Source organism: Primulina eburnea, chromosome 6 (genome assembly GCF_022965805.1).
Source record: "Primulina eburnea isolate SZY01 chromosome 6, ASM2296580v1, whole genome shotgun sequence".
NCBI classification, from domain to species: Eukaryota; Viridiplantae; Streptophyta; class Magnoliopsida; order Lamiales; family Gesneriaceae; genus Primulina; species Primulina eburnea.
This window is the reverse complement of record NC_133106.1, coordinates 36,278,917-36,304,303: the sequence shown is the minus strand read 5'-3', so window position 1 is coordinate 36,304,303 and position 25,387 is coordinate 36,278,917. Positions and strand designations below refer to the sequence as shown.

Here is a 25,387-nt window from a genome sequence, read left to right as displayed (position 1 = left end):
AGTAAGTGCACATGAGATGAATTTTATATATATGTGTGTGTATTGATTTATAACTAAAAAAGATAATTGCAATTTGAGTAACTATTCGTAATTATATATCATGTGATTTTTTAGTAAGGCCGATAACTTGGTATTTTACTAAAAACTATAACAGATGAAAACAGTGTAACTCAAATATTCTAAACCGTATAAAAGTAGAAATGACACGTTTCAATTGCTCTACCCAAAATGAACAATTATTGCACCCAATATATTTTGAATATGATTGAAATCTACTATAAAAAAAACTTGAAACAACTGAACTTAATGTTAAATGAATTTGAAATTTATCGACCCAAATACTAATGTTGATTCATCCAAGACCTTAAATTTAACATGAGAAGATTTTGGATCTATCATTTTCCAAAATTTAACTTGTGCATTAACAATCAGAATAGATTTTAGATATAGGTGTTATTACAATTTCAAGAATTTAAAAATTTCCACCTATTATATGCTTAATGTTTAAATCCAAAAGCAATCTTTATAATATTGTATCTCAGTTTTAGTTTTTTTTTTTTTTGAATATAATTTTATAATAAATTATTATCAACATATTCCACAAAAATATATATTTCAAAACTTCAGCCTAATTAGGCTGAAGTTTCGAAATATATATTTCTATGCGAAAACCTGTCCGAATTTTGCACGATCACAAGGATTCAAGATTCTTGATGCTCTCTCTGATTCTGCACCCAAAAGACAAAGATTTGGTAAATCTTCAGATACCTTGTGTATATCAACCAATATATACAGTAAGATCAGCAACTGTATCCAGGTAGAAAATGCAATGCTCCGAGGCCTTCCACTTTACCCACACGACAGTATCAATTGATATCTCTTGTTCCATGAAACTTTAAAAGGATCTAACCTTGGATAATCTTCCAGGACCAGTAAATATTGCCAACAGTCCACAGCAACCCTTCCAGGACGTAGTTTGAGTTGGTTGTCGCGGAGTTAACAATGGCTGCCAACATTGAAGATGGAACGAACATATAATTTTTTCCCAAAAAAGAGTTGGTAGCCAAAAACTAGCAAGTCCTCTATGTTTACTTGATGTGAGTAATCAAAAGAATGAGGCAGCACCTCGGTAACTCCAGAATGTTTCCCATTTTCTGCTCCACCATTTGCAGTTGCATGCGCTTGCTTCATTGTATAACCGACCGAGTCACTCTGTCATCAAAAGATTGAACTGCATCATTCTCCATCTCAGAAGAGGAGTCCTCTGAGATGCCAGCTTTCCGCTCGACACAGCTCTCTCCTTTCTCTCCAGTTTTTGGGCCGCTAAATTAATCTTAATAACTACTAGGAGTTGGCGATGAGGCAACTCAATTGGATTCTGGAATAGCTAAAAAGTAGGTTATAGCCTTCGATTTCAGCTTCACATTGTCTGCATTTGTTGTAGTTCGATTGTTCTTCCAACCTTGTAATCCAGATTAAAATAAAATCCATATTTTAATTTATTGAAAGAAAACGGAATATTTCACCCTATCTTATGGGACACTGCCCCCATGAGAAGATTTTCAGTTTTAACCACTGGACCACGGCTGAAAATCATGAACAAAAGCTTGAAAAAAAGGAAAATCGAGATGAAAACAATCGACTTACCAACCAACGACCCAATTCCGCTATCTATGTATGCTTATTGAGCATAAAATAAGAATATGTCTTAGAGCATCCACAATGGTGGATATAATACATGTCAACATGAGTTTCACGCTGACTTGAGACACGTGCGTGCATTGCACTCGTGTGTTAAAGCCTGTAGTGGACAATTAAATAGAATCTGAGATTGACCAAGTTTGAGTCCAGAAATACATCGATCGACCAAAAACATTGGTCCACCTACACTTGATCGACCAATTGTTTCAATTGGTCGATCCATGTGAGTTTCAACAATTGGTCGACCAATTGCAATGGGTTCCAATTGGTCGACCACCAATTGTTTCAACAATTGGTCGACCAATTTTTTAATTTTATTAATATTTATTTTATTCAATAAAAATATAACACTAAATAATAGATGAAAGTAATTAAAATGGTTAAATGATTTAATTTAAATTAAAATAAAATATTAATTAAAGTGATAGTGAGACTCATAAATATTTGATCGGTGATATATTTGATTGTGAAATATGAGATATTTGAGTAGAGAAATATTTGATTGATGATGTAGATTATGAGGTCCTCAAATATTCGAATGAAATATTTTTCTTATTGTGGATGCCCGAGAAATAACTCGATTTTTTTATGTAATTCTGAAGATGAATATGGGCCTATTATTGGGCTTAAATCCATTTAATGATTACACGGGTCCATTTCCTTATTATATTAATTAATTATAGTTTCAACAATTAATTTAAATGTAGTTGTATTAATTATTCTAAAATATGTTATTATCCATAATTAATCATTTTATTTTATACAAAATTTATAATAAAAATTGAATAAACCCTAAAGTTTAAGGATAAAAAAAAATATTTTTATATAAGGAAAAAGTTGTGTGAGATGGTCTCACAGATCGTATTTTGTGAAACGAATTTCTTATTTGGGTCATCTATGAAAAAACATTACTTTTTATGTTAAGAGTTTTATTTTTGTTGTAAATATCGTTAGGGTTGACCCGTCTCACAGATAAAGATTTATGAGACCGTCTCACAAGAGACCTACTCTTTTATACATGTGTATATATAATGCAATACTTATTAATCACGTGTTTAAAATCTTCAATTCCGCGTTTATTATTGAGAAGGGGACCAGTATGGATAAAAATAATGCACACATTGCACGTGCGGTAGGTGAATTTGAGTGTTCATGTGAAACAGGAAATTGAATAGGAGTCGGTCGATTCCATTCACGTGAGCAAGTTTCTATATATTTATACCCCTTCATTTGTTAATTCAAATCGAAATAAATTTAATCTAATAATTTTATTATCAGGCTATACTTAAAAAACCAAAACTCGCACTTAATAATATTTTTTTTTATCATGAACTAAATTAATTTTTTTATTATGTTTATTATAAATATAAAAAATTATATTATATATATTACATGTTTGGAAAAATCGACATCGAGCCGGAATCCATCCCAACTTTTGGGGCAGCTCCGTCCTTGATTCCTTTTATGTGTATTGAGCAGGAACCGGACCCATACTCCAATTTCTTCAGATATTTGGTCGGCATGTTGATAGGATTTGGGAAACTAAGGTATCTACTTTGTGACTGTTTTGACAGATTGAACAACAATCGGATTCGAGCAAGTATTTGAAGAAATACTTCAAGTATTAACTAGTTAAGAATTTAAAATCCACTGTGAAAGTATTTACTCAAACAAGCCAGTGGATTTGAAGTACTTAACTTTCAAATTCATAAAACCAAACGCAGCCTCAAGGGATGGAATTGGTTGAATGCACGTAATGTAGATTATATTCACAAAAAATCACGTGAAACGGTGTTATGAGTCAATATTTTGAGGTAAATCTTCAAATCGATGCGACTCATGATAAATATTATTTTTTATATTAAAAATATTAATTTTCACTGCGAATATGAATAATACCGACTCATCTTATAAATATAAATATGCAAGATCGTTTCACATTATTAGACATATTCAATCATATTTTAAAAATATCCGAGTACAAATATCTGAGCACTAGTTGAGTAAATATCATGACAACATAGCTAGACGGATTGATTGTTTTTCATTTGAGATACAATTGTCCATTTGAAGAATTATTGAGATGAATTTTTCCGAGTGGGGTTTGCTCTATTCGACTCCCACATGCCCTGTTTCGAGCTCCACCCTAAATGTTTCAAACTTCCAATTCAAATATTATTTTATACTTAAAATCAATAATTCAAAGTGTAACATCCATGTCATTATACGTCTCATACTTATCTATATTTCAACCGATAATTACATACACGATTCTCATTTTTCGTATATATATTGTTTTAATATGTTGTATATTTATCACGCACATTTATGAATATCGATAAAGCGATATTAATCTATTAGATGTGATGAAATACACACCATTGATATATATATATATATATATATATAATGTACGCGGTTTATGTTTCTCAAAATAAATATAAAAAAGTATATTAAAAAATAATAGACTGATTTGACATCTTGCGGTATGCCGACATAAATCTTTGTCATTATAGAGTTGTACGAGTTCGATCGAAAGTCGAACACAAGCCAATCTAATATAATAAATAATAATCGACTGAAAAGTAGGCAAAAAGTAAGACTAAACTCCGTTTATGTTTTTAATTAAAACATGGCATTGCGCGGGCGAATGGGAACAAGGGAAGTAGTCTAGAATTGAAATCGTGAAAACTCGAATAATTTTCACGTCGTATTATATTTCGGAGCGGACAAAGTTTTGGTAGTCGCCGCGCACATCTATAAGAACCAGCAACCAAGCTGGTTTCATTGCAGAATTAAGGTTAAACGCCGAAATGGGTTTCAGTGTTCAAGAAATGGTTAAAAAGCCCATTTCGGAGATCCCCACGCGTTTCCTCGTCGACCAAGAACCTTGTAACTTTCCAGATTCGTCGGACAGCGGGGGTTCTTCCTCGGTAATCCCTGTAGTCGATTTGAGCAGCCTGCTTTGTGCAGAGACCAAGAATTTCGAACTCGAGAGGTTCCACTCGACCTGCAAAGAATGGGGAATCTTCCAGGTAACTGTATTTTCCACATAATGATAGAGGTTTATTAGTAATAATATCGTAGAAAATTATTGGAAAAGCAAAGTGAATTGCATGCAGTTGGTGAACCATGGTGTGGACTGTTCACTGGTGGAGAAGCTAAAGCACGAGATTCAAGAGTTTTACAAACTTCCGGTGGAGGAAAGGTTGAGCTATAAGGTAAGAGACGGGGATTTTGAGGGGTATGGGAACACTATCATTTCATCTGAGGGACACAAGGTTGATTGGGCTGACAGATTATACATCATCACCAACCCCGTTAATAGAAGGAAATCTCATCTCTTTCCTCGGCTTCCTTCACCCCTCAGGTATGTTTCATATGTACTAGCATCCCTATCTTTATGAGAATTTTAGCTTTGATTTATTCAACCATGAGTAACCAATAATAGTGTCTCAAAATCAATATCGAATCAATGAAAAGGTATTGTCTAGAAGGTAACATGTAACAGGAAATTGTACAGAGGGCCGTCAACCCTCGCCGGAGGTCCAAAAAGGCCGGCTTCAGGTCGCCGGAGTTATTATTGTAATTGTATCATCGACAAATTACAGTGTATCGTGAGGCTTTGAGTATGAATAAGTAGCCACGATGAGCTTGTTGATTTAGCAACAAGTGTTTCGTGTGCATAGAATCATATTTTCCTGTTACCAGAATACACGCGATCCATGATATATCATTATACAAAATTTGTAGGGAGACCATAGAGAGTTACATATCAGAGTTACAAAAACTTTCCATGGCCATATTTGGATTGATGGCAGAAGCCCTGAAAATCGAGTACACAGAAGTGGAGAACATGTTTGAAAATGGAATGCAAGCAATGAGAATGACTTACTATCCGCCATGCCCGGAGCCTAACAAGGTCATCGGGCTGACCCCACACTCGGACGCCAGCGGAGTCACTATTCTCCTTCAAGTCAATGGTGTGGAGGGATTCCAAGTTAAAAAGGATGGAGTTTGGTTGCCTGTCCGGTTCCTTCCAAATGCCTTTGTCGTTAATTTAGGAGACGTATCCGAGGTTTGTCTTTTTTTTCCCCCTTATTTTTACCAGATCTTAATTTATAACGAATGGGAAGTGACTGCGCCTCCAGCGATTCTTGAGACTGTTATTGCATCTCACATGTTTGACTGGAAAAAACCCTTAATTTGGATTGTATATTTTATCTTCAATACTGATGGACTCAGTCATCCATGTGAGCTTTGACCTAATTACATGGCTCAATTATATTGGTATCAGTTCTTTTTAATCCAAGTACTTGAGTTCGAGACTGGGAAGACACGTGCTCTAGTAAGGCTCCATGAATTATCATGAGAGCTGTTATTGCAGGAGGACCCAAAAAAATTAGACCCAAGGGCCTTATAAGAGTTTGAAACATGTCAATATCTTATTTAATAGGGTTGAGTCCATATGTAAAAAGGATTTGTAGGCAACCATATGAAACATACCAAAACTTCAACCGCTAAAATTATCCTCCCTCCATATCTCATATAGTTGCAACGAAAGGATTCTTGTGTTTATTGTAGGTGTTCTCGTAATACTCGCGTAACAACGTTTATATTTAGTTGGTGATCAAAATATCCTTTAGATGATAGAAATATCTATCATAGATCCTGGATCAACGCTAGACCTACATCACATGTCTATGTAACATACAGTTTATCATCAATGCATTTGAACAAATTTAAGTGATAAACACACACTTGAAATACGTCGATTTTTAAAAAGATTTTGTCTAAAATCAAAATCCATCATTTATAAGTAATGATATAGGAATTGAGTTATCTTAATATGCTACATACATGTAATGACATTTATGCATGGATTGTAGATATTAAGCAATGGTTTATACAAGAGCATCGAGCATAGAGCAATAGTGAACTCGGAAAAAGAGAGGATCTCGTTTGCCATGTTCTTCAACCCAAAATTCGAAGCAGAAGTAGGGCCGTCGCCTTCCGTCGTACGAGTCGATCAGCCCCCGTTGTATAGGCGCATGATCATGGAACAATACGTTAAAGATTTCTTCTCACAGAGGCTCAATGGAAAAACATTCCTCCAATACATGAAAGCACGGAGGAATTAACTCTACCCATTTGTATTTTAGTACGAGACATGTCTGTTTACTTCGGTTGTCAAGGTTTGGTTAGAAAAAAACTATCACAAACCTCATCTTTTTTACCTTTTTTTTTTGTACTCCGAAACCAAAAAAGATATTTATTTAGTAACTTGACATATTTTACATTTCCTCTACTGGTTTGTCATGTATACATAAAACTTTTATATATATATATATCCATGAAAATATATTACTTTTTATGCTAAGAATATTACTTTTTATTGTGAATATCGATAATATTGACTCATATCACAAATGAAGATTCACAAGACCGTTTCACAAAAACCTACACATTAAACTTTTATTTTCTTCAAAATAAATTGGATAAATTATTTTCAAAATAAACCAAATGAGTTTCTATGAGCTGATCATAAAAATCTGAAAAGCTTGTACAATTACTAGAAAGCAACTCCGATTCCACCAATGCATCAAATAAACTCGAGCAAATGTTATTAACAGTATCAATTCCTATTTTTTTTTATTATTATTATGATTGCGGAAGTACGTAAGTCACCTATAAAACAGGAATAAAATTTGAAATATTACACGAGATGCACCTATTACTGTCAAATACTACGCTATTTCAAGATATAAACAAGTAAGTTAAAGCTAGAGTCAGAAGGCATACACCCGAACGCACATCCTAAGAGAGAATCTCCCCCTCTTCCCCGCTCAAAATTTCATCTTCTTCTTCTCCCCAATAATCATCCTTTATGTACAAGCCAAGACGCTCCAGAAAGTTTCGAGAGTGACGACTGATTCCCAATGATCCCTCGGACCCCTCTCCATCGAGAAAATCAGATGGGGAATCACGGCTTAACATCTCTAGGTAATTCAAAACCTCTTGATTTTCATTTATTTCAACCGTTTTTTCCATCTGCAAAAACGACTCCCAATATATCAATGAATCAAAGTTAAAACCATTCCTATTGACACAAGTGGATTGGGTAAATAGGCTGGCGGGGAATAAAATAAATAAACCTTTTGCATTGCCATCCTAGCAGCTTCTCTTTCTTTCTCCCGTCTCATTCTTGATGCTTCTTCAACGGCTTTGATTTCTGCTTCAATTCTGGTCTTCTCTGCAAATCACATAACTTTCTGGTAAATTTGAAATATATTATTAATTAAACAATAAAGGACCACATATTAGACGTAGGTTTGTACAAAAGGGCTGGTGGATACAGATGCATGGTTGAAGAACATAGAAGCAATCATTTAACTTAATTTCATTGGTAACTTCTGCTACAAATTAAAAGGTTTCATAAATCATTATTAATCATCAAGAGGAAAATCCATCGCAAGTTAATAATGCCAAGGTAACATTTACTTGGACGTGCACATATGCAAAATCATAGTTTGATAAAGAAGTTCTGACCACCTTCACGTTGTTGCCTTTCCATTCTATCTTTTTCTTGTTGCATCCTTACAGGGTCTGACTTCTCACCCTAGAAAATGTCACAAGCAACATGTAAGTGATTAATTCAAACTGCTCAATCAACCAATACATCAAAAAATAACATCAATCATCAAAACATTTAAGACTAGAAATAAGCAGTTACATGATCTAGTAGAGCCTGATGCGTAGCCCGGAAGATAGTATCGGCAAAGCGAGTTTTTAGCATTGCAGCACGCAAAGCTTCTTTGGAGACATTTGGAAATTTAATGACGTCCATCCTAGAAACAATTCAAATTCAGAGTTACAATAGGAAGTTAAGAACTGTAACCATGAAACTCATAACCACATGTCTGGAACAAACAAAGTAAAAAGGAGTCGCAAATAACCATAGCATGTGCATGCACGCAGATGTTACATGTTTTGGGTAAACATACTTGAACAGTGAAACACTGTAAAGTATTTGTCTCATAATCTCATTCCATAGAAATGCTCAAGAAATAAATTTTTTAAGGTTTCTCCCCCACAATCAAACTCAACTAAAGAAACTTTTCGCACAGGTTATCAATTCAAATTAACACAAGATATGATAGACAAGTTGAGTCCTGCCATATTATTGACAAGTTGGAGTACTGCCACATTATTGGAATATAGACCACATATTAATAAGAAAAACTACCTTCACCACAAACATCAGCTGAAGCAGGGGTTGAGACATGGCCGTGGGGGCTGCTTCCTGCAAAATCAAATTATACAAGATCTTGAATCACAGCATATCATGGCAAAAATACCAGTGCCATTCATGTGGAGATATAATATACCAAAGGAAAAAATGCTCTCACCACCAAAACCTGGGTTTAGTTTGCTTGAGTGAGATTCCATGGGATATTTCACCTCGCCATTCTGATAAATTAAGCAAAGTTGCATCAACCACTTTTCATGGGATAAACACTAAATACCAAAGTCGATGATACATACAGGTTGATCATAACTACCAAGTTCTGATAATCTTTCCAACGTTATCCCTACAAGACAAAATAAAATGAGTTGTTTGACTACCAAATTTTAGGTGTACATGAAATAGTAAAAAGTACAATAGAACTAACCATTGGACAGAGCTGAAGCTACTTTAAGCCGCCTGCAATGGCATGGCAAGGTAGCACATGCAGAACAATTGGCTGCAATAGAATTGATCGATTGTTTATGATTCGCACAAGCAAAAGAAATTTGACAACAGTTTTCTGTGCCTTTAAGAGATGACTAATCAGCTCTAAAGAAGAGCTAAAAAGAAGACTCTTTTCTACGCCACTCAGTACCTTTCACGGTAGCTTTATTCAGTATCAGGTGCCCACTTTTTTCCATTTTGGCAGGTTTGACCTGCTTCAATCAACACAGAACCACAGAATGTCACTCAAACAGTACAGGTAAAACTCAAGTGAGATAGAGGCATAATGACCTATAACAAAAAAAAGTGGTGTAAACAAGCAAATGTTTAAGGTTGTGTCAATTACCATAGCATGCCAAATGGACACCAAAAGAAAGTTACTTTCACACAGCAACAGAGCATAATAATACCTTCCTCCATAAAATTTATCTTACCTTATCAACTCTTGTATCCTGAAAACATTTTACTGCTTTTTTCAACTTCCATAAAGTTTCATCATCAGCTGCATCAAAAAAGGAAGCAATCCTTTCTTCATTTATTGTCAAACCAAACTTTTGGAACACAGCTCTCAAATTTCCGGTCATCTCTCTGCTTGATAACTCCAGAAACTCAAATCTAAGCTTTTGCTTTTCCTCCAATGACATAGGCCTTTTTGCGACAACATTAACATGCGAAGAAACTTTGTTGAGGCCGATTTTGGGTGCGTCTAGCGCATTAACGTTTGCTGTCCAGTCAGAATCTTGGCCATTTCTTTCATCAACAAAAAAGTTTTCAACGTTCCTGCTCTGACTCTTTAATTTGGCCTCTATTAATTTCCACCTCTTGTTAAAAATTCCATCTAATTCTTTCGCGAATGAATGGAAACAGTTCCCAGGAGGATTATACAACATTGCATTGGAAAAGGTCAACCTAACATCAGCAGCAAAGTCCTCTGCTCCATAGTATGATTCACTCTCTAGTTTGCGCTTTATCGTTCCCAAATCCATAGGCTTGGTGATTATTGATAAATAATCAGGTATATTCAATTCCACTGGATCAACCGGTTGGCTAAAATGATGTCCCAATCGATGAATCATCAATGTTTTCAAAATGTTAGTACACTGCTGCTTCACATTACGGTCCATCTTCTGCCTTTTCACCCTTTGACCGTCAAGACATGTGTCAGCCCTTCGCTTATGACAGTCTACCGGTGGACATGATCTCACTGAATTATCCAAGTCCGATTGCTTATCTTTGACCACAGTAACTCGGTGGCCACTTTTGTGTCCATTGGTTACCACAAACTTAATGATGCTTTGGCATGGTTTCACATTTGATTCATCCCTTATTCCTTTGGAAGTTATTTTAAACTTCAATCTGCTTTTCACATGAGTTATCCAGAGCTGTCATCGTGGAAAACTAAAATAGTTGATACAGGGAGTGGATCAGATTGTAATGGTCATTCACAGCCACCATGCATGCCCACTTGCCCCAGCAACGCACTTCACATACAGGGAAAAAGATACATTGATACTGATTTGATAACAGCAATGTAACGTACATGTATGCAATAAATGGAAAATTGACAACACTAGCAAGTAGCAATAACATTGAAATGCTGAAACCTAGAGCTACCAGTTACAGACTAGAGTAAATAATTTCAGCCTCCAAAAACCATTTAGAATAACTTGCTTATAGCACAGAAACATATAGTTTCTGCCAACCGGAATAGTTAAGTTAAATTTCTTGATTATAAATTTACAGCAACACGTGACAAAGGTCAGAGTAAGATCGGATGAAGGGTACACCAGAGCAGGTAAAAGTACAACGGGACATACTAGCTGTAAAATTATCGATAAGTACAAGAAAAGAAGAGACTACAACTAATCAATAGAATAAAATCTAGGAAAGTTATCCCACAATTACGCTTGCAAGATGCAAGAATCAGAACATCGTGTATAATAATAATAATAATAACAAACGAATCAACGGTTTTAGGAACAAATCGATTTTAATAAAGTCACCGATGTAAAAAACAAAGTCACCCCATTCGGAAACATAAAATTTTAAATTCCAGTAAACACGTAAAAACACTTCCCATAGTAGAACTCACTACCAAAAGGAAAAAACCCAGGTAATATTAAACAATAAAGTATACACAAATGAGGAAAATATATTTGACAAATAAGATAGATCGTACACAGGAAATAAGGAAAACACTAGTAAAACCATAATCACATAAAAATCAGTAAGTTCAGTGAAAGTTCAACTTTCCATCCACCTATTGAATATAAACGCTGCCACGATACACAAAAACCAGAATTTTAATGAACCCAAATTTAATGAGAAAAAAAAAGAACAAGAAGCAAACCAGGGTTCCTTGAAGTTGAGCATACTTACCCAATACGAAATCGCGACTTTGAGAACGTAAGCTTCCAATGTTAAAGAGCAAACGCATAAAAAAAAGAATAAGATCCAGTGTTGGAAGGATCGGGAGTTGAGCGAACGAAGAGGCGAGGGGTTTTAGGGTTTCACTCCCTCCCTCGTCCCCCAATCTATTTGCTTCGAACTCGACGCATCTTTGTTTTTTAATAGGCCGGCTTTAGTTTCATGGATTGACAAATTTGTCCCGAGGATAGGATGGGAATTGTCGCCCTTAAGCGCGTAAGACGGGGTAGGGCGGACGGCAGAAGAGTAAATGAAAACCAAGAATTTGTTCAGTTAATTGTTTAAATATTTTGGGAAAATGATATTTTTGGCCGGTACGTTTGACTATTTATGATTTTGGTAATACATGTTATGAAATTTTAACCTTAGTTTCATATCTTCAATATTTTGATTATATTTTATCAGAAGTACTGTTATCAAATTTTAATGTTAGTTTCGTATCTTCAATATTTTGATTATTTTTTTATTAGAAGTACCGAACTGATGATACTACACACGTCAACATCACGTAAAATTAACAAGAGAGTTTTTTTTTTTTTTTTAGAAATGAAAATTTCATAAATCAAGCGTTTTCCTGCAATCGTAGGAAATGAAATTACATGAGATTTCTGGCGTTTCAATCATAATAAAAGGATTTGCATAAGCTATGGCATTCCGAGCAAGAGTATGAGCCACCATATTTGCTTGTCTTCGAACATGTTGAATTTTGAGAGAGAGATGCGTGTCGAGAAGTGTACGGCAGCCTGAGATTATTGAATTAACAAGAGAGTTAACGATTGTAATATGGTATGAATGACCCTGATCAATAAATCATGATAGTCAATAGTACGCCCATATGCCCCCTGCAACATGTAAGATAAGGGTAAAATCATGATAATCCGAAATGCGGAATTCATGGTGTCCAATATACTACAAAATGTCTTGAGACTATGAGGTCGCCATCATTTCTTCGCTTATAGATATTAGGTGCCGACATCGAAAAAATTGATGTCTAGCTATATGTGTATTTGTGAATGATAATAAGTAATAAAATGAAAGAAACTATTACTTTTGGAATAATAATATACAAAATTATATCTATAAATGAAATGTGATTTTGAATCTAATAGGCACACATGTATATCTCATTAGTCTCATCTATTTAGACTGAATTTTCTTTTTCTTCCGTCCCAAATATATTGTCAAGTTTTCGAATTTAGTATTATTTTCTCTAGTCTTTTACAATTCATACATATTTAATTTATTTTTTAAGTATTAATTTGTTCATTTGATTACTAAAATATTCATTAAATAAGAAATTTATTTGTTATTTGTTTCAATAATTTTTTTAAATTTGTGTGAAAACACATATAAATCTAAATGTATAAAACTTAAAAAATATATATAAATTGAGCGTAGAATCAACGTGGGGGCGACAATTACTAATTTTTCCAAATTAACTTTAGTATTTATTAATTTTTTTACATGGCAAATTTAGTGGTACATTAATTTAATCTGGCCACGTGCAGCGGATCTATTGGGCTTTGAAGATGCCGATAGCCAAGACGTAATAACCCAGTAATAAAAATAACTGTTGGTAAAAACACGAATAACTAACTATATGGTGCAAGAATCGATTTCACGGGACAAGTATTTAACTACAAGAACACGGTCTCCCACAATTGCATCTACTCAATCGGAGTCGGCAGCAACTATCTACATCACCGCCCGCCGGCACTCGCCAGAACAATATTCCGACCAAGTAAAGGTAAATAAATTTCTACTAGTTGATCATCTAGTTTTGATTATTGTGTAAATATCACGTGAAACTAATTCTTGTGTTTGTGATAACTTTTGACAACTTTTTTTGGTCATGAATTCTTGTTGGTATAGACATCGGACGAATTCGGGGCAAGGAAGTTTGCATTATTTGGAGTTGGCCAAATTCAATTTTTCATATATCCTATCTTGCGTTTTAAATTAATATAACGCATAGAAGGGATCCGATACGTATCCTCGTGATATTTGTGTACAAAATATAATTCCTTAGCTTGTTCATCTTGGGTAGCACTAAATTTCTTCCTTATTACACAATTAGATTTGATTGAATTTGAGATAATAGACACATTCTGAGTCAAACAACACTTGAAACATGTCATCTTATTCATCGTAGGCAGAAACAAGGTCCAAAAATACAATAACGTACTGATAAAATAGACAATATCTGTTTCATAGCATCATGATAACATAGATAAAATATTTATATAAAAAGCTACAATTACTCAGTTAACATGATACGACTCTGATCATATTCAATTTGATATCTGCTCATCTTCTTAATTCACCTAAAAGCCAGAAATACGTTGCAAGAAACAGGAACATGAGAAATACCATGGCTTCTGTTACCCCATCAGCTGTTGGAAAATATGAGAAAATTGTTATTGCATTTTTTTATCTTCGATCTTCGTTCAAATAATAGCATGTGTGTTTGAATCCAAAAATATTCAACTTAAACGAGTTTGATAAGTCCATCCAACTCTTAGGAAGCTTTTACCCCAGAAAACAATCAAGTGCTTGATTTGTTCGTGAAACGGGCTTCTTTAAATTCGAAGAATATGTGTATATATAAGAACAACCCTGCTTTCTTTAACTACAAAATAATGGTGTTTAGATATTCGCGTATTGTGCAAATATGTATTATGTTGAAACGCTATGAATACTTACACTAACTGCAGAGATGGTGGGTCTTGGCGAGGGTAATGATCATTATTTTGTTGCAATTCATTGACTTGAAGGTAGCTTCGAGCATCAAATGTCTGGGGCGGAACGAGTTGATCATAATCAGAAGCACTTGCAGGCATCAAATTCATGTGCTGCTGTTGGGCTCTCTCAGTTTCAGCTATCTTTAATTTACAGTTCATCCAAAAACCAAATGTGAGTCAATCCCATGTACATACAATTATGATCCGTTCACTTATGTGAAAACACACCAATTCATCTCCCAAACATTAGCTACAAATGGATATGATGTTATATATTAACGTACCTTTGCTCGAAGGTACTGGTTATTGTGATGTAAGTCGACCTCCTGCTGCAAATCATCAGCAAGCTAAGAATTCAAATACATGTTAGCAACATAAAAATTATATACATGATCACTTACTTACCCTCTTCTGCATGTATTCGATTTCAGAAAAAAGCAGCTCATTCTGCAACAAATTGACGGAGGACACATTATATTAACAACAACAATTCATCATCATCCATTCAGAAATTGGTTTAACTTTGAAAATAAATAAATTATATCTTCATTCGTATTCATATATTAGCCCATCAACCTTTTTGGATCGAATTCTGCTAATGCCTCTTTCAACCTTAGTCTCCAGATTCTTGAGCTCCCTCAGGGTTAAACCTCCTAAAGACTCACCAATCATGTTCCTGAATCAAAATAGGAATATGGTCCAAATGAAATAATTATTGGGAAATGCATGCATTTATGCTTTAACTGTTCATCACCTGTTATGGTTCTGCAAATTACTGATCTGTGCACGCAGTTTTGACGCTTCTTGCTGGTAATACTGAGTGTTGGCTTCAGCAACAGACCCATTGTTTGAGGAATCTGAGGATGCTTTCTTGTACCTTTCGATGGTCGTTTTCACACTGCACCAGTCGGATAAATTCAAGTCTTTGCGTTTATGGTCATTATATAACAAGCTAATTTTGAGATCATAGTACTCCTTTTTCAAGAAACTTGAGTTTAAATTCTCGTTGCAGTCTATAATATCTCGACGTTCTGTACAAATAAACTCAACAATATCGCTTCCGAATTTTCTTTTTTTTAACTCATGATTTTATGGGGGAACAATAGCCTTTTGTACAATGAACAAAAACCAATGGGGAAAAGGCATCAACAACAATCCAAAAGGGAGTGTTGAAATTCGTTCAGATTGATTCTGCAGTCCATTCAAAATGTCTAATGTGACATGATTTAATGAATTGAACCCAACACAACAGACAGCTAGCTCACTCCTTACTTTCTGCTACCTTAATTCAGTCGAGGCACTGATTGGCTGCCATTGCCAAGCTGGCACTCGATCTTCTATATTGATTGGCTCATGTTTCTATATATATTTTAAATTTTTAACACTGTGATGGTAAGTAAAGCCTCTATTATATGTATATATCTACATATAAACTCTACTTATTTGTAATACAAATATTACTGAAATTTACCACACGTATAAGCATAGACATCAGTATATGCACAGATGAGGTCAGTATTATTTTACAGGCATAAACAAAATTCTGAGCCCCACCACCTTAAAATTCTAGTCCATAAAAACAATCATATACGTTGAGTAGATTTCACGAGTAAATATATAGAGTCATTTCTTTTCTTATTTTTTTTTATTACAACTCACGCGGAGAGAGGAGATCGAACCCAAGGAACTGGCTAATCCGGCAGAAGGTGAGACCATTGGCTACATAACCGGTCTCAAATATATAGAGTCGTTTCTATTAAAGCACAAATCTGTCCTATTGTTAAATTTATGCTATCAAGGATAATCGTTAAATCTTTATTATATATATATAGATCTCACATTAATATTTATTTGGTGAGATCAAAAAACTATGTTTTCGTTTTTTGCATTCACATCCTCTATATTTAATGAATTTCACACTTACTTTTTTTAGATTTTATAATTATAATATTTATATTTGATAAGTAAGATAAATGTCAAATACAATAAGTACTTCTGTTATGTTTTGACATATATGAACTATGTTGATATTTGTTGTATATATCACTTTTTGGGATTTGATGTGATATTCTTGGTTAAATAGAATGACTGAAAGTAAAAACACCAATATCTATCCATGAACTAGACCTATCTAGAACATGATTACATGAACTTGCACTTTCTTACAAACACCCCTACAGTATTCGTTCAAATATTTTAATTATGTGATTATTTGAAAAAAATTGAAAAACTAAATTTCCAATTCTTATTTTCAAAATTTAAAATTTTTAAATCATTCAGAATTAATATATTTTAAAAATCCATCAAACTAAGCCATGACCTAACAATAAAAGTGGCAAGTAATGCCTATTACATCTAAAATTTCTTTTCTAACAGCACTTTATTTTCCCAGAATATATTGTAAATTATTCAAGTTGATTCTCACCAACAAGCTAGCACAGTAAGAAAACCAAAAAAATACATCTGAATTTCAGAAATCTCCTATTGGCTGGCAGAAGCCGTACCCTACGTATCTCTGTGTTTGTGAAATATATATATATATATATATATATATATATATATATATATATATATATATATATAGTTTGTACGTATATATTCAGAACTTAAAGGCAGGCATTCTCATTGGATAGCTATCCTGCTTCAGTTCCGTTCATTTACTTCTTTCCTCTTTTGGTTACAAAGTTTTCAGAAGCTTAGTGAAAGCCTTAAACTGAGATGGCATAAAGAAAACGGGTTCAGTAATTAAAGTTTCACCGTCGCAGAAAAAATTTGAGAGAAAAAAAGATTTCTAGTATCGTGACATATTAAAACTGCATTTGGTCAGAAATTAAGAACAAGAAAATCGAGTGTGACGTGACCAAAGATTCTTGTAACTGAGATAAATTTATCTACTTCGACTTTCGGTTCTAAGTATACCTATGGTTAGATTCCAAGAACAAGAAAATCAAACCAAAAGTAAAAAGTAAATTGGGTTGGATTCATGCTAAAGTTTTCTGAGATTGAGTTGCTGAAGTAGTGATCTTTGCTAACTAGTAAGACTCCCTCTCGCAGTCGCAGATTAGGTTTCCGGGTATGTGAAAAGACAAGAAAGACCCGTGTCATATGAGTTTGTATGATTCATGTCCAAAAGATCTGTGCTTGGGCTTGGAGGAGTTTGTAGCTAGAGAAATCATGGTGTAAAGTAGACATATTGAAGGTTAATTTGAGCTCAATCTTGGTTATTACTCGAGATTTTGAAAAACCTAATAAAAAATTTAAAAGAAAAAGAAACCCTAATGAGGGATGTAATAGGACTGTTGACATCTTTTCTCGCAGAGTCCTTTTTCTTTACCTTGCTGATGCTAAAAACTGACTTGCTATTAAAGAATTATTCAATGGATCGGCGAATGAGAGCTTGACAACTTGAAAATAGTCCTCCCATAGCCTTTGAGATGAAGAAAACTTGGCAGCAAATGTAATTTGAGAGGCGATCTCAATTTTTTATTTTTTTTTTGTATTAATGTATGGCTTCAAATTTTCTATTTCTTGCTGACAACAACTATGCATTTATCTTTTGCAAGAGATCTATGCATTAAAAAGAAACCCTCGTAAAGCACAGTGAAATGAACAAATTAGGAAAACAAAGAAAGACAAACAAAATCTATGTCAAGAAAAAAAAGCTAAATATTTTCACTGCACGATTATGTCCGTGGTATCAAAATCTTCCCCAAAATTTGGTTTAGCAAGATCTCAAATAGAGGAGGTCACAAATTTATCCAAGTTCCCCTTTTTGTTGGACACGAGAAAATGAGAGAAAGAAGCATCCAAGATCCATCGTTTCCTTACAGAAAAAAACAAGAAGGAAAAAAAAGCAAAACATAAAGACAAGCGCCTCCAGAGCAGTTTCAAGAGAAGTGAAACCAGCCCAGATCCCCCAAGATAGCTAAAAATTAGTTGAACCCTTTTTCATCTTTTGCTTTATAAGTTTGACCTTTTTTGCCACACAAAATTTGTATGTTTACCTGTTGTTTGAATACTCGTAGAGACGGCCTCGGTTGGAGAAGACAATCAGAGCAACCTCAGCATCACAAAGCACCGATAATTCATAGGCCTTCTTCAGCAGACCGTTGCGGCGTTTACAGAAGGTCACCTGCCGATTTGTCGTGTTTTCGATCCGCTTGATCTCGATCTTCCCCCTCGCAATCTTCCTCTGGGGAGACAAATCCCTTGCTTGGTCATTGTGGAATTCCATCGATTAATTTCTGCAGCAAAAGTAACATCAGTTTCTGATTCTTGACATAACTAAAATAAATAAATAAAAAATCTGAATCAAACGTTGCACCCTTTGTAATTTGGATTCCAGAAACATCAAACGATTGCCAAAAATTAAGCTTTAAATTAATACTTCATCAAGAATTGTGTTATCATGTATATGTGACAGCTAGCACAGTATATATACACTTCTTGATTTGTCAGATTATTTGCGGCCTCACTAACCTGATAACGGGTTGAAGGTTTCTTGAGAGCAGAAGACGAATTAAATTTCTCTGTGATGTAAGGAACCGATACAGAAAAATGTTAGGAGTTGTGTATTTATAAAGTGAAGTTGACTCGTAATGCCATGATTATAATAGATAACTCGATCTCTGTTGTTATAAACACAGCTAAATTCTTTTTATTTAATTGTATTTTGTATCCCAGCTAAATTCATGCATACTAATTACTTTCTGCGATATTTTCTTGCTATATAGTCTCGTGGTCGATCGGAACAAGAACATAAGAAAATTGTTTGATTAATAAAAATAAAAATCCATTTACTCATTTTTTTCTTCTTCTTTCTGCGTTGCTTGCTCGCTTTTTTTAGTTCTATCCCGAGTGTGTATGACTCGATCGGTTACTCCTCCGGGGAGCTAATTATTTGGCCACATTTTCTTGCCTACTTTCACAGAAAATGGCTTTAGAGAAAGAAAAATACAATTGTAATTTACATTCAAGGTTTATTAGAGGTGAATATCTGCTAACTGAACACACACAAATGGTACTTAACGTGCGGTTGGGTTTTCCAAAATACATCGTATCTATGCTATGGAAATGATGTAACATACGGTGACACCATTTCTTTTGCTATATTGAATGAGAAGTTTACCACTCCACGATAACCATGGGATTCTAAAAGTAAATATATTTCTCTGTGTCGCGATGTCTAATATACTTGTCGTTTTGGTCCTCTAAATTTCATTCTCAACCAATAAATAATTTTTTTTTTTACCTTTTTCAATGATATGACTCCGCATCATTAATATCTAGCACCACATCAATACTTTGACTAAAAAAAATTGAAAAAACAAAATTACTAAATTAAGACTGAAATTTGATCATATAGATTATCAAAATTACAATTAAGCTAACTTATGTGATCAATTTTACGATTCTCCCTCTTCTGTGTTCACCCTACTCGGTTGAGTTTATGTTAGCATAATGGTAGTACGCTAATGCTAAATCCAATAGTCCAAAATTGATTTGGACATGCGAGGTACATAGAAATATATGAATCTCACATGATCGAATTAAAAGTATACTATTAGATGGGTATAACCCTTATGCTAGCATCTCATCTGCGGAATTTGCTCTATTTTAGTGAGTTTTTTTTTTCAATAACTTAACTGAGACGTGATTTGAGTTGACCTAGCTAGCAAGGTGACTGTGGCTCATTTCTTGGGGATTGGTTTGGATATTGTCATGCTAAATATGAATTATCATTTTCCCTTGAAAGATAGGTCATCCTACGATATATTACCTAGCTACCGATCGAGACCCTTTCACGTTATTATGATAACTCGTTGTTTTGATAACTAAAATTATTGTCTGTGCCAAATTTGTTTGTGGCTTCTGATTATATATGTTGTGTTTGGAATTCAACTTTTATATTCATGATATGTATTATGTTCAGAAATATTTTATATAAATAGATTAACTAGATAAGGATATTGTAAAATTTAACCAGTACTTTGTGTCATATAAATAGTGATTGCCTGTTTTAGACGAGGTTATTAAAATTATACATATCTTGTTTTAAGAATTTAAGTATTTAACATAAAAACTCTTATGAGACGGTCTCACGAGTCAGTTTTGTGAAACAAATCTCCATTCGGCCCGTGAAAAATTATTAATTTTTAAGTCGAAAATTGAGGATTTAGGACATTATAAGAACAAAATTGATATAAAAGAGTACACAAGCGTTGTTACATATGTTTCACTTTCATTTTCGACATTAATGGAGAGGTTAAAACATGTATATCCTCAGGAAAAAAATAGGAGAAACAAATTCTTTGATTCTAGTTATATTTGAGGTTCTTATTAAGTTCTACTAACAAATTTTTAATTGATTTTGTAAAGTACTATTAAAATTATAATTATACTCTCATTAATGTATAACTTTTTTGATGACCCTTCCTAAAATAACAACTTTTTAAATCTTACAATCTGATCTTTATCTATATGTCAATTTTTTAAATTAAATAAAAATAATTAATTTTAAAAGAAAAAATTATCGTATTTAAATAATTATTCCAATTATATAAAGAGTGAGTCTCATATGAGACCGTCTCACGAATCATAATCTGTGAGACGGGTCGACCCTACCAATATTCACAATAAAAAGTAATACTTTTAGCATAAAAAATGATACTTTTTCATGGATGATCTAAATAAAAAATCCGTCTCACACAAGTTTTTGCATTGTATAAATACGCAATGCTTGCAAAAGATCAGTAATATAGATAATGTTCCACTTCACGATGAAAGGCCACAATTGATTTCCTTCTAATTATAGTATGAAAAGAAACAACTTTCTGAAAATATCCTCAATGTAATTGTTATTATAGGAAATAGGTATAAGAAACACATCAAGATATTTATTTGGAGTAGGTCTCTTGTGATACAGTCTCACAAATATTTATCTGTGAGACTGGTCAACCCTACTGATATTCACAATAAAAAGTAATATTCTTAACATAAAAATGATATTTTTTCATGTATGACCCAAATAAGATACATGTCTCACAAAATACAACCCGTGAGACCGTCTCACACAAATTTTTGCCATTTATTTGAGCCACCTCACTTTGTAGTGGACTCGCAACTCACATAAACTTCTCTCAGACGAATTTCAAATCTATTTGATTGCATTGATGAATTTATGTTCGGTGAATTTTAAATTCACTCTTTTATTAACTTATGTGGATATATATGCACCTATTATTGGGAAACAACTTTTTTTACTAGATTTTGGATTTAGTCAATTAACTTGTCAAATTTTGGTTTTGATGGACTATATTTTAATTCCTGGTGGGTTTTGATCTGATTGTTGACATGACACCGGACATATCGACATTTTCCGCGCCAACGCCAGCTGTTTTTTGTGTCAACTTATAGTTATTAATATTTTTCTAACATCACATCTGCATTTTCTGGTGCACGTCAGCACTACGACGAAATGAATAAAATGCAGAAGTAAAAAAATGACAAATAAAAGTCGCTTCACCAAAACCAAACGTCAAATACTTAGCGAACCAAAACTCAAAATAAGACAAGTTAGTGAAAAATAAAATAAATTTCCCACCATTATTTGTGAAATAAAATAGAAGGATATCGAGGACCTTAATGTACATTATTAATTTAATTTTTCTTTAAACGCGTGGGGGTGTCATATTCAAACTCCCAACTGATTATTTCACCGATGGTTTTGAGATTCCTTATAACACAATACAACAAAAGCAATAGTGAAAGCTTCCAAATAATTAATAGTTTGATGGAAATTGAGACATATAAAAAGTGCATGCCCTAAAGTCATTTTAGAAACAATATTCTTTCTAAGAAGGGGACCGACCTACATACTCAGGTAGGAATGATAGTTGGATCCATCCCCCTCCTTACTCGTAATTATTTTTACGTGCAACTTTGATTTTGGAGATGGCTTCATCTTCATTTATAGTGTGCCAAACAAACTATATATACCGAGTGTTCGATCCATGAACACACATAAAAATTGTAATTTTGGTCTTCTATGTTATCAAATATCATTTTAGTATGTCATCTTTGGGGTTTTTGTAATTTTGGTCGTTTTTCTACGTGACGTTGACATGGGATGAGGTGTGCATTGTCACATGTCACGGCCCAACCCACTTGTGATATTATTCGTCTTGGCCCGAGGTCTCACGGCTTTAAAACGCGTCACAACGTGCGGCTTTATAGCCGTGAGACCTCAGGCTAAAGCGGGCAACATCATAAGTGGGCTGGGCGACATCACATCACCACTCTTGCAGGAAAAAAAAAAAGAAAAGGATAGGAAATGTACCCAAAATGATATATACATGACTAAAACTGAAATTTGTAGAAAAAAAAAAGACCACAAAAAGTCAAAAATATAAAACCAACTTTGTAATTTTTCTAAAATTAAATGATAATGCATGCGTATATATATTTATGAAAATTAATTATGAAACACAATTAGAAATTAAATAATTTAGTTCTAAATATATCTGGACTGGATTCTTATTGATGTTGAAATATGAAAGAATTCAGTTCAAAGACCTAACGTAATTAATGAATGGCCCATAATCAATTTCGCGTATTAAATTTTACCCATTGGCGTCCACGCTTGATTGACAAGTTTAACAGAAATAGTATCCGAACAATAATCAAGAATGTAAGGTTTGGATTTATTTGGAACAATCCATGATTACTTCAACAAATGATAAATTGATAATGATTTTTTTTTTAAATGCTAATTTACCTTTCGAAATTTCTCCGAAAATCTTTTATAATCGGCATGAACGATGATATTCGACATATTTATTTCGTTTTGTGTCTGGTTCGAGTTTTACAAAAAATTGAATCGAACACGAACTATGTTATCATTATGGCTCATGTTAGTGTTGTGGTATATATTCTAAGCACTTTGTTCGGACTTTATAACCATCCGTGCCTAGTTGTTTATCTTTAAACATCTTTTATGTTGTAGTTGTGGTCCTCTACTAAATTTTAACTATATTAGGCAAACAAAAAGAATTGTGATTTCCTAGACGAGCTCTCTTCCATTAATTTTGATTTGGGAATCTCTTTTTTTTTTTTTTAGGGAAAGTGTTGGAAAATGTTTGTTTATTTATTTTAAATAATGTCTCGAACACATGCTATGACTGTGAATGCAGAAATATAAGGCATAAACTTGTGAGACGGTCTCACGGATCGTATTTTTGTGAGACATATATTTTATTTGGATTATCCATGAAAAAAATATTATTTTTTATGCTAAGAGTATTTCTTTTTATTGTGAATATCGGTAGGGTTGACTCGTCTCACAAATAAAGATTCGTGAGATCGGCTCACGAGAGACCTACTCGAAATATAAAGCATGTGAGAAGCATCCTATATTTCTTGGACAAAAGATGGAATATTCTTACTCTCAATTTCGAAAACAATTCGATTAGGTCTAGGAAGTTGAGTGTGAAAATGCTTTGGTCGATTGTAATCTATATTATGGGTGTATTGTTATATTAAATTTATATTCTATCGACAGAAATGGATGAGAGAATTTAATCTCAATTCCGACTATAAAATATATATCTGATAAGTGAGCTCAGGTTAGATTATATCATATGAAAGAACAATACAATATCGGAAAATTTATATTTTTAGTTTTGTGATTTGCACATTTTTCAATTTTAGTCATGTTACTATACTAATTAGTATAGTAACTTGTATTTTTTCCAATTTCGTTCCTTTTTATTTTCACCAGAATCGAAATTGGTCACCGAAGTCCACAAATTCATTTTCCAACTCATCTTTACCGGCAGTCAGCTAAGCTAAGAAATTTTTGGTGACCGATTTCGATTCTGGTGAAAATAAAAAGGAACGAAATTGAAAAAAATACAAGTTAGCATACCGGGTCAATAACAAAGCCATTTGTGTCGGTTAATTTCAATTACGGCAAAAAAGGACCGAAATTGGAAGGAAAAAAAATTACAAATTACTATTATAAAAATGGCATAGGCAAAAACTTGTGTGAAACAGTCTCACGGGTCGTATTTTTTTGTACATATATCTTATTTAGGTCATCAATGAAAAAATAGCACTATACTAAGAATATTAATTTTTATTTTTGAATATCGATAGGATTGACCCTTCTCATCGATAAAGATTCTGATGCTGTCTCACAAAAGCTCATGGCATAACTAAAATTGGAAGAAATATAAATTACGTTACTAAAAATATAATATTCTAATACAATATCTATCACTTAACAAAGTACGAGTACACGACATGGGCCCCCGGGTTACCGGGTACCCATGCTTGAGAGTCCCAAGAATTCATTTTTCAACTCCTTGTTATTCTCTCTTTGTTACATTATTTTAAACAGATAACTTTTAAATCGAATTCTATATTTATACAAACCTGAACTCAAATCTTAAGAGAAATAGTTAAATTTAACACACGAATAAATTTTAAATTTCGTGAACACTTGCAAACCAATAGAAACTTTATAAATTGTTCCTAATTTATGGATTGTTCGAATTTTTATTTTATCATGTTTTGCCACTAAAATATGAAAAAAATTTGGAGAAAAGTTTTGATGTATTTTAGATATCAGAATCCGTTAGCGTCAGTAAAATACGAAAAGCATAGATTAGTGGCTTTGTTACCTTTTTTTTAATACAATAGAAATTGCAGGTGCTATCTTTTTTGTGGGCCATGTTAACTACAGAGAAACTCATAATTTCTCTGAAACAAAAGACGAAAATTGCAA

The 25,387-nt window shown here is 33.5% G+C and overlaps 3 protein-coding genes across 5 annotated transcripts; 1 reads left to right on the top strand and 2 right to left on the bottom strand.

Annotated features, from left to right (window-relative positions):
• Window positions 1–4,312: 4,312 nt before the first annotated feature.
• Window positions 4,313–7,009, top strand: LOC140834850 (protopine O-dealkylase-like). Its single transcript, XM_073200012.1, has 4 exons — window positions 4,313–4,736; window positions 4,824–5,071; window positions 5,455–5,779; window positions 6,591–7,009. Exons 1-4 carry the CDS (start codon window positions 4,515–4,517, stop codon window positions 6,840–6,842), a joined length of 1,047 nt encoding a protein of 348 aa, XP_073056113.1. The 5' UTR covers window positions 4,313–4,514; the 3' UTR covers window positions 6,843–7,009.
• A 265-nt stretch (window positions 7,010–7,274) lies between these two features.
• On the bottom strand, window positions 7,275–11,023 carry LOC140835526 (transcription factor GTE12-like). The gene is given in 13 exon segments (XM_073201015.1): window positions 7,275–7,752; window positions 7,857–7,954; window positions 8,254–8,320; window positions 8,435–8,511; window positions 8,514–8,549; window positions 8,948–9,004; window positions 9,111–9,171; window positions 9,247–9,293; window positions 9,375–9,446; window positions 9,585–9,648; window positions 9,868–10,791; window positions 10,793–10,831; window positions 10,925–11,023. Coding segments are annotated over 13 exon segments (1,875 nt in total). The 3' UTR covers window positions 7,275–7,518.
• Window positions 11,024–13,973: 2,950 nt separating this feature from the next.
• LOC140834849 (floral homeotic protein AGAMOUS-like) lies at window positions 13,974–19,331 on the bottom strand. 3 transcript variants are annotated; one of them, XM_073200008.1, is made up of 8 exons: window positions 19,081–19,331; window positions 18,606–18,845; window positions 15,356–15,499; window positions 15,178–15,277; window positions 15,007–15,048; window positions 14,886–14,930; window positions 14,564–14,742; window positions 13,974–14,253 (listed from the first exon to the last, which is right to left on the bottom strand). In XM_073200008.1, exons 2-8 carry the CDS (start codon window positions 18,833–18,835, stop codon window positions 14,250–14,252), a joined length of 744 nt encoding a protein of 247 aa, XP_073056109.1. In that variant the 5' UTR covers window positions 18,836–18,845; window positions 19,081–19,331; the 3' UTR covers window positions 13,974–14,249. The 3 variants fall into 3 exon arrangements, with proteins under 3 accessions (XP_073056109.1, XP_073056110.1, XP_073056111.1); XM_073200009.1 differs by having other exon boundaries at window positions 14,886–14,927; XM_073200010.1 differs by lacking the exon at window positions 13,974–14,253 and having other exon boundaries at window positions 14,560–14,742; window positions 14,886–14,927.
• Window positions 19,332–25,387: the final 6,056 nt, after the last annotated feature.